Source organism: Centrocercus urophasianus, unplaced genomic scaffold (assembly GCF_019232065.1).
Source record: "Centrocercus urophasianus isolate 14NV4802_14NV808 unplaced genomic scaffold, USGS_Curo_1.0 seq_906, whole genome shotgun sequence".
In the NCBI taxonomy this organism is placed as follows: domain Eukaryota; kingdom Metazoa; phylum Chordata; class Aves; order Galliformes; family Phasianidae; genus Centrocercus; species Centrocercus urophasianus.
In genome coordinates this window covers 6425-16732 of record NW_024885540.1, presented here as the reverse complement: position 1 = coordinate 16732, position 10308 = coordinate 6425, and the positions used below count along the sequence as shown (strand labels likewise).

The 10308-nt window shown below is 50.9% G+C and overlaps 1 protein-coding gene across 1 annotated transcript; it reads right to left on the bottom strand.

The window, feature by feature from the left end:
- Positions 1-4118: 4118 nt before the first annotated feature.
- Positions 4119-9991, bottom strand: MAP1LC3A (microtubule associated protein 1 light chain 3 alpha; the record flags this gene model as incomplete). Its single annotated transcript, XM_042839411.1, has 3 exons — positions 4119-5334; positions 5754-5860; positions 9908-9991. Coding segments are annotated over 3 exons (354 nt in total), but the record flags the coding sequence as incomplete, so codon positions are not given.
- Positions 9992-10308: the final 317 nt, after the last annotated feature.

Below are 10308 nucleotides of genomic sequence, written 5' to 3'. Positions count from 1 at the left end.
CATGAGCTGCAGAAGGCTTGCAGGGAATCATGCCTCTGCAGATTACAGCTTAAGGTAAAAAATGAGAAGAGAACCACAAGAGGGTACAGAGGTGGGCTGAAGGAAGGACGGAAGACCTTGAGTGCCAAAGCATACGCACAGCATTGCTATCATGCCAAGGAGGCCTTAAAGGCACCTGTCTACAGCAGGTGCTGTGGTATCTCAAGGAAACGTGCATGATCCATCTCTAAGCTGAGCAGTACAGGCAATACACTGGAAGGAAAGAAAGCCATCCAGAGGGACCTGGACAGGCTGGAGAAGTGAGCCCACGAGAACATAATGAGGTTCAATAAGGCCAAGTGCAGGACGCTGCACTTGGGTTGGGGCAATCAAAGGTGTTTACACAAACTGGAGGAACATCTCCTGGAGAGCAGCCCTGCAGAGGAGGACTTGTGGATCCCAGAAGGCCATCTATGTTCTGGGCTGCATTAAAATAGGGGCGGCCAGCTGGGAGAGGGAGGTGATTGTCCCCCTCTACTCGGCTCTTGTGAGGCCCAGGCCAGCAGGGGGAACAGCTGTTTACGAGGGTGGGTGGTGACAGGACAAGGAGGAATGGTTTTAAACTGAGACAGGGGAGGTTTAGGCTGGATATTAGGAGGAAGTTTTTTCTCCCGGAGGGCGGTGAGGCACTGGCACAGGTTGCCCAAGGAGGCTGTGGATGCCCCATCCCTGCAGGCATTCAAGGCCAGGCTGCATGTGGCTCTGGGCAGCCTGGGCTGCTGGTTGGTGACTCTGCACATAGCAGGGGGTTGGAACTGGATGAGCACTGTGGGCCTTTTCAACCCAGGCCATTCTGTGATCTCCTCCAGCTGAGTGTGCAAGAGGCTAGACTGTGTGCCTGAGAAACCTGGAAGCATCTTTGTGTGTTTGCTGCTCACTCCACCCCCAGTCCCAATTCTGGAACACGTCTCTTCCAGCTCAACCAGCATTCTCAACTTGATCTGGAAGATCCGTGCTGTTCTGTGCTGTGCAGAGTACAACAGCCTGCATGACCCACTGCAACCACAACGCCAACCTGCAGAAACCTGAAGAGCCAGCAATGGCAAAGAAGGTTTGAAGATTGAAACAACCAACACGGGCCTCCTCAGGATGGGTTTCTAGAGCATTTGCTGCAGCCACCTGTCACTGGTGAGGGACACAGTCGTGCTGCTTTCCCTGGGAACATGCTTAGCCCAACACCCTGTTGGCAGTTCCCACTCCTGCTGTTGTCTGGCTGCCTTGCACTGCCTGAGTGTTGAGGAGGCAGCTGGGATGGGCCAGGTGCCAGTGCAAGGAGTCCACCCATTCAGCTCTGTGAGGGAAGTATCAATCCCACATGTTGGGGAAGGGAGGGTGGAGAGAGGAGCAGCTCTCCTGCCAATGGGGGCCTGCAGAATTACAGAATTCGCATTCTGAACAAACAGTACTTTTGCCCCCAAAACAAAAAGGGCTGAACAGGGGGCTATTCCTCTAGGTTATACACTTATACTGCCAGTTTTGTCTAGTTAGTACATACCATTTTCTCCTCTGGCTACTGCCTAAGTAGAAAGGATCTGGAACCCCGCATTGAGGCTTCCTCATCCATCTGGAGAAACAAAAGAGCAAGAAAGAAAGCTGATGAGTTTGGAAAAGATTCAGAAGACCTCCTAGGGATGACCAACACAGACACCAAGAAAGGCTCAGCCTTCCCTCTATGTACAGAGTTGTAAACTCATTAATAATGTTGACTTACCTTTTTAAGACCTACTGTCATTCAAATGCAGCAAAGTCAGAACAATAAGAAAAAGCACATCTTTCTTGAGCAACGTTTACCAGCAAGCATAACAAAAGGTAACAAAGCCCCCAGGATACAACACTTGCCCCCAGCATCTTCAGGGTTCCAATCCCACAGTCATGGCCAACTGGGATGTGAAGGTAAGGAATGCTGGGAGACCTGCGCCTCAAGCTGCAGAGAAAGGATTCGACTTTATACACAGTGACCAGAAACTCCTCACAGAACAGAGATTTGATCCTCTTAAAATTGGTTACATTCACACACGATTAAAATACCAGCTGTACCTTCCTATCTCAGAAGAGCCATTCCTTCTTCCAAAACCAAACCGCTCTCAACAGCCTCCTTGAGGCATTTGATGTTAACATGGCCAGTAATTTCAAAACGAGGTTCTCTGCACATCTTTCCCAACACCGCAGGAAATACAGATAGCACTGGAACTTCCACATCAGATTAAGGGAGCTGAGTAGAACTGTAGCTCTTCTACAGACTCGTTTCCCCACAGATGCATAAACAGAAAGTTCAGTAGACCTTTCAGTTCAACCAGCATCCAACCTCCCGATGTCCGCCCTTCACAGCACAAAAGTGAGGTGAATTTCACTGCCAGGCCACCTGGGCTCAAGGCCTCTGCCCGTATCCTCTGCAGTAATGGCCAGTGTCACACTTGAGTCTAAGGCCCCACCTGAAATCCAAGTCCTGTCACAGCAGGCGCTGTACGAACAGCAGGAGCTCAGCTCCCTCCTGAAGCACAAACACTTCTTCCCCCAGAACTGCCCCCTGGCTGGGTGGGAGGCAGCAGCCCCAGTGCTGGGGAGCGGAGAGAGGAGCGGCTCCCACGCCGTTGAAGGCCTGCAGGTTTTTGGAGGGCCATGTGGGTAGGTGCCATGTGGGAGCTTTCTGCCCTTTTCTGCCCGTGGCCCATGCCAAATATGTCATTTTATGGAGTTAACAAGGAGCGGGAGAGGAGCTGCGAGATGAGGTGGAGTTAGCCTGGAGAAAAGGGACTGGAGTGCACGAGTGTGCAAGTGTGTCTCTGTGTTCCTACCTCTGACCCAGAGGACAGAAAGTCAGAGCAGGAGGTAGAGGGCTGCTGGACCTCCCACTCGGGGTCAAAATCCCCGTGCAGCCTGGCACCAAGCCTGTCTTCTGCAGGGCAGGGCAGGGGAGAAGTTGTAACATGATGATAAGCAGACAGCAGCTGTCCCCTCCCACATCTAAGAACTTCTGGCCCCATAGTACATCATTTAGTGAAGATGAAAGAGTCTAATGAATTAAAAAAGACAAACATTTTTGCAAAAACATATGTATAAATAACCACCACTCTATTCAGTGTTGTGCTTGCTTTGTGAATGACCAGCAAACAGTTAATTCTGCTGAATAAAAATGGAGACCTTTGTGTGGATTCTGACTCTATATGTTCATTGCTATGCACATGGCGCACAAAGATTAGGGATGAGAAGGGCTGTGGTACCTCTCACAGATCAGCCAGGTGGAACAGGGAGGATTCTCCTCCTTCTGGAGGAGAAGAGTGGAGAAAACTTGGGAGGAGGGAAGAGGGAGTTGAAGGAAAGAAGGAGAGGCAGAAAGCCCTGTGCACTGATGCAGAGCCTCCTGCCTTGCTCGATGTGGTGCAAGAAACTGAGGGTGACACTGCAAGAAGGAGGGCCAGGGAAGCAGGAAGCACGGCAGCTGCAGACAGGCTCCATGGGTCTTTGGGTGTTTTGAAGGTGAAAGCTGTGGGGATAGGTGAGAGGTGTGGCCCTCCTGATACACTCCTACACAGCTACTGAAGATGATTTTGAGGCAAAAAGAGAGCGTTTCAGAAAATACCCTGCAGGCACAGGGCACGAACAAAACCATCAGCAGCAACTCGGGCAGAGCATCTAGTCTTCTCTGCCAGGAAGTGCAAATGAAGGGAAGACACTGAAATGCTACATGATATTTTCAGTCCGTGCTTTTGGCTGGAAAACAACTTTGGCTGAGCACTCAGGGAGGTTTCCAGCACTGCTCAAGGCTTGTTTAAAAGCAGTGATTCTGTGCAAATCCTTCCAACTCCAAAGCTTTTTTCTCCCATGAGGCAACTCAGTCACAAGAGTTACCTAACAGTATGTCACAGGTAGGTTAAGGATAACCACATTGCTATCCAGTGCTCTGGCCTATAAACCAAGTTTCCACCTTTAGTTTCGTCCCTCTGCCAGACCTTGGAGCAAGCAGCACCAACGGCTGGGCATACAGTGTGCCAGCAAACATGAGGAACATGCATCACATATACATCACTTACCTGAGGGACGCACCGACAGAGACAAATGAGATGGAAACAAAACATACCTACAAGACACAACTTGAATGTATATTTATTATATATATATATATATACCTTTGTATAGATTAAACTGGGTGGAATTTTATCATATACATTTTTCTGGTATAATACATGAAAAACTGGAACGGGGACATAGCAAATACAAATCCATACATTCCTTGAGCAAACTCTTTGCCACACTGAGACTGAAAGACTGCATGCAATGGGGAGACAGAGAGAAGGGAAATAATTTTTATTTAAAAAAAAAGAAAGACAATCTAGGTACAACTGTCATCAGAGGAGCAGCACTAAATATGGCAAACCGGTATAAATTAAAAAGTAAATTCCACTCGGACATCTACTATGCCTTAAAGTGCAACAAAGCTTGATTGACTGCCCTACAGAATACAGGAAAGATCACCCCTCTTCCCATTCCAACCTGTCCCTCAAAAACAAAAGCAAACAAAAAACACAAACCAATGAAACAAATCTAAAGGATATACATTATCCACAGTCACACAGAGACGCCTACATCTACTCAGTAGCACCAAGAATCTGATATGGGTGTAATTAAAATCAATTAAAACTCAGGAGCAATGATTACATTTGTTGTTTTTGCAGACTTTCTGCCCTTTACTAGTGTCTGGAAGGAGGAGGCAACTCTCTTTGTACTGAAAGTGAAGGTGACAGTGTCCTGTCCTCTCTCCACCAGCAGCCAAACTGTTTTGGCAGCAGGCTGGGAACACACACACACGCGCACACAGCACAGCGAGAGCAGCAGGTTACGCCGAGGGGATGGGATGGGAAGCCGAGGCCTGATGTGTGTGCCTGGCTGCCTGTATGTATATGCACACACACGTGTGTGGATGGAGCGGGGCTAATCTACACAGAAGTGAAGGGTTGTGCGAGTCCAACACACGCCATGAGCCTCTTTGGTGAGAGGGTGATGGGAAGAGGGAGGAGGGAGAGACAGGGAGTCAGCGCTGTCCCCCTCTCATGAGCCTCCGGTCGTTGTCTCCCAGGGCCGGGAGCTCATGTGCCACAGTTATTCTGTCTCCACGTGCCACCTCTCGGCAGGCCTCAGTAGCCAAAGGTCTCCTGGGAAGCGTAGACCATGTAGAGGAAGCCATCCTCATCCTTCTCCTGCTCGTAGATCTCTGAGATGGGAGTAGACACACTCACCATGCTGTGCTGGTTCACCAGCAGGAAGAAAGCCTGGGTGGGATTCAGCTGCAAGCGGCGCCTGTGGGAGCAAGGGCAGGAGGTCTGGGTCAGCCCACTGTGAGAGTGAGTCCTGCCTCCCCCACAGCACTGCTCACACGGGGCCAGGCTGGCATCAGGACATGCTGCTGGTGAGCCACACTGAGCTGCTGGGGCTCTTGGCCTTCTGAGCTGGCAGGACTCAGCAAAGTCCCTTTCCCCAGGCACTGCTGCAAAAGCAGAGGGCCTTCCTCCTCTATCTGAGCTGAAGGAAGGAGACTGGAGTCCCCCTCAGGAGTATCCTGAGGAAAAGGTAACGGCCACATGCCCCTCACACAAACAACCGGCAAAACTTGCTGTGGTTTTCCTGTCCTCCATCCGCTCCCTCAGCAGCTGCCTCTGCCTCATCCTCACCCCACCGCTGTGTGTTCACAGCACGTCAGTCAGGGCCACCCTACTCACCGGATTATTTTGACCAATTCACTCATGTTGACATGGTCTGGGACAAGGAACTTGGTCTTGTCCAGCACTGGCAGCTGTTTCTCCCCTTTATAGCGTTCAATGATGACCTGGGAAGACAGCAAAGAGGAGGTTTATCCACAATGTTCCCAACCCTTGGCACAAGATCGTACACAGATCAAACTGATACAAATGGAAAAGCTGAGGTGAGACCCCACCTTGCTTCTCGCTGGCAGAGCAGCAAAAAGAGGTCACAAGCAGTGACCAGAAGGTTGGCTGCAGACCATCTTCAGCAGAGCCATCTGTCTGCTTGAACCCATCCACAGACAGCATTCAAGATAAGTGACTAAAGCATCACCTGCTCCAGCTGAATGTGAAACAGTGGGCCATAGTGCACCTCCCCTAACATGTGGGAGATCTGTAACGGCAGCAGTGTACCAACACCACTTTCAGACTTACCAAAACGGAGCCGAGGACCTAACTTCTACTTATGTGGTGGAAGGGATCAGAGGCAGGGAGAAGGGAGCTGGCCCAGCTTGACCAGTCCTGACCAGACAGCCTCTGCACAGCAAGAGATGTTTTCCTTCCCCTTTGCACCACGAAGCTGCACTTCAGCATCACTCAGCCTGTTTAAGAAAAGCTGTAGATATTCCCAAACAAAGTTCTTAAAAACAGCTGCGAAGTCACCTAAGGCATTTCTTCAGAAAGAGCAGCTGGGTTTTGCCAGTCCCGTTCCACACGTTAACAGCCAGACATCAACTCCACAGCTAATCAGAAACCCACAACCACTTCAGCACAGTGCCATGAGGGAACAGCCCGGCCTGTCCTCCCCCACCATCAATAAAGTTCTCACCACACCTACCTTCTGAAAAGACAAAACAAGGATTTCTATCCACCTTTCTCATCCATTATAATTAATGAATGTCTTTCCTGACAGCTACAATTACTATTCTGAGCCAACCTGGAAATGTGCTGTTTGTTTACTAAGAAAGAAGGTGGTAGGCATTTATAGTAATTAATGATCTTACTTAAAAAGCTCAATTCATTCCCCTTAGAGTGACATTTGGACTCCCACATCTCTCCAGTACCCAGTTATTTTCTCCACAGAGTGACGCTTGTATACTAATCCATTCGCTGTGCTCTCCAAGTTGAACTGAACATTATTTTCCACTTATGGCAATTCCCAGAAGCCGTTTTCCCAGCTCCTTCACCAGAGTAACAGCCAGGAGACCACAAACGCCTTTGGCAGTGGAGGAGCAGAGATCACAGGGCCCAGGAGATGGCTCTGCAGAGCTAAAAGGAAGATGTGAACTCAGGAAGCATTGCTCCATTCACCTCTCTCAACCATCTGATGATGCACACTGGCTTCTGCCACCAGCAGCAATGCATTTCTTGCTGCCGGGCACAAACAAAAGCAGTAAGCATTCCCGGGGCCCCTGCAGACACCTGTCAGAGGGGTGCTGGAGGAACATCCAGATCTCTTCCCACTGCAGAAAGCTTCGTGCCCATCCCACGTCCTTTCCTGTTCTCTCTGCAGCAGAGGCTGCCCTGGGAAAGAAGCAGTTCTCAGCCAGCCACTGGCGGGCCTTCACCACCAGCAACAGCAGCCCTGCATCTCAAGCATGCAATGCTGCATGCCCTGTGCAGACCTGATGGGGAGCGGTGGGGCCGACAGCCTCCGCACCATCTCCCCATGTAGGAGCTCCTCCCTCTGCTGATACAACAGGATGCTGTGGGAGCAGAGCTCACCCAGAGGCTGCCAGAAGCACCCAGTGCCACAGCCGGGCTGAGCCGCACAGAGCCTGCACACACACACCGTGCTCTAACTGTGAACTAATGTAGAGCTGAGCAGTGCGGAGACTGAGTATGGGGAAGCACCCAGAGAACGGAGACAGCTGTGGGGAACAGAGGAGATGTAAGGAGAAGAAGAGCTGAGCAAAGCTCTCAGGCTCTGTCTTCATCAGAGCCAAATGAGACACAGGTGCTGGGATGCTGCAGTAGCAGCAGCAAGCTGGAACATCTGACGAGTGCCCCACACCATGGGGCACATCTCATTATCTCACAGCTCACCAGCATGGGCCGAACTTCATCTCAGGCAGTTCCCAGACATGGGAGCAAGGCACTTTGGTAGGAACTTTGCACCTCAGTACCCTCTGAAACTCACACGGCAACCCAGGAGCCCAAGAAACAGGACAACTAGCATACGAAGGGCCTCTGAGCCCTCTAAGATGCTCTCATACTGGCCACAACCCCTCTTTCACCAGTGCAAAACAGCATGAAAAAAGTAGGTACTGCTCCTTCAGCCCCTCTTGCCATATGGGGCCTTGCTGAAAGAACAATTTCCTGTACCAGGACGCCTCTTACCAACCTGCTAACTTCCCTTCCCCTCTGCAGGAGGGATGGCAAACTCAATCAGGGCCACCCCGCTCTACTTATTTGAGTCTCACTTTCACAGATGAATACTTTGGCTGCAGGGAGATGAAGAGACTGGAGGGACTGGGTGCTCACAACTGCCACCTGCAGGGATGCAGCTCTGCCCACTGGGAAATACAGAGGCAACACCCAGAGCTTCAGATTTTAACAGCAGTTTGCACAAAGGGTGACAGTGACAGGCAGCTGCTCACACACTGTGTTCTGATGTAGAGAAGGCCCTGTGCAGCCACACTGAGGCTCATTTCTCACCTCTAAGAGGAACAGAGGAAGGCATCTCTAATTACCAGCCAGCTCCATGCCACAAACAAATGCCTCTCAATTAACCCAAGAATGGGCTGAGGAGGATGTCCCGGCTGCTAAAGAAACAGCTGCCTTGTGCCTCGAGCAGACTCAGGGTCTCCAGGAGTTTCTATTTCCAGAACACAAGCTGCTATTTGGGTAACCCAGTTAAGGGAACAGGTGTCCAGTGGACACAAAGTTCTTGTCTAGCCAAGGAGAGAAATGTATGATCAAATGCTAGTATTACATCCCTGAGGCCTTGGGCTTGGCTACAAAAGCACCTCCCTTCTGGGTCCTCTTCCAAGCTGCTGCCTCAGATGGGGGGATTCTCCACAGGGGTACCCACCAGTGTGGGGAACCCTCTGAGAGCCAGGCACAGGTGGGAGGGTCAACAGCAGAGCCTGGGTAGCACTTGCAGACACGAGCCTTGTTGTAGAGCCAATGCTGAAGAGCTGGAATGGTTTTGTTAGGGAGTGGGACCAGACATGGCAGCCTGACAGAGGCCAGGCAGCTGCAGCTCCATGTCTCCAGGTCCGACCACCAGCAAGACTCAGGAGGCACAAACACAAATGTGTGTTTAGAACACACATCACACAGGATGTGCCTGTGCATGGCAAGTCACACAGATCAGCACTCACATGGACATCACCAACAGCTTCCTGCGTCCTCCCCAGCAGGGTGGAGATCCTTCAGTAGAAACATACACAGTAATGCTCAGCCCCAGCGGGGCTCATCCTGCTGCCTACCTGCCCTGGACAACGACAGTCCTTGGAACAACCCTGGCAGGAACCCAGAGCAACCCGTTCCTTTCTCTGAGGATGCAGCAGTTTAGGTTTCCATCCATCACTTTGGATCCCCTGCCTTATGCCTCCCCATGCTCCTCTGTGGGTGTTAAGATGTGTTTCTTTTACCACATAACCTTATAGATATTTATTTGTGCGCACCAAACAGACCCTAAGCCTTTGCTAATGCATCCTATGCAACAATACTGCCCGTGAGTCACCAGGTCTCACTTAGCTGAGCAGGTTGGGTCAAACAGCATTGCTCCCCTGTGATTTTAGATTCTTCAAGGCTCACAAGAGCTAGCTTTAAGCCCTCAAAGGGCCCAGCCTCAACGAGCTCCAGAAAGAGATGCTGGAGCTGACAGCCTGGGCAGGCATAGGCTTGGTCTGTCCTCTAGTGGGCAGATGATTTCTAAAGTACCTGCTGCAGGCTGTGGCCAGAGCTCCTAGCAAGGAGGCATGAAACTGAGGAGGCAGCCCTGAAGCACAGCCTGCCAACACTGCTGCCAGCAGGAAGGTGTGATTGCAGCCATCTCCACCGGGGCCATCTGCCCCATCAGCCCAGTGCTGCATTGGCACACACTGCCACGCACAGGCAGCCCTCTGATGCAGGTGGAGTGATTTTAAGAGATCGTTATGAGAAGAGCAAGAATCGGCACTTACCGGGATTTTGTTTGGATGCTGCTCTCGGATCTGCTGTACTTCTTTACAACGATCCGCTGGAAGGAAAAAAGTAAAGCAAGGAAGTTAGAAGTAGCTGCCTGTGCCCTGCGAGCCACAAACACACATCAGGGACATGGCAAAAAAAAATACAAATGCTTCCTCAGACCATTCCCACAGGCCTTGCAGCAGGCACTCTCAGGCAGATATCAGCTGCAGCAAGGAGCCCTTTGGAGTTTCTCACCACCCCAATCAGCCCCCAGTGCAGCTAAGTGCCACCCTGCCCAGTAAAACACGTGGAAATGGAGTGACTAACATGAGATATAAGGATCATAAAGCCATGCTCTTAAATCCACATGAGCGAGTGCAGCTCACACCCATCAAAGCTGGGCAGCAGCAGCTTT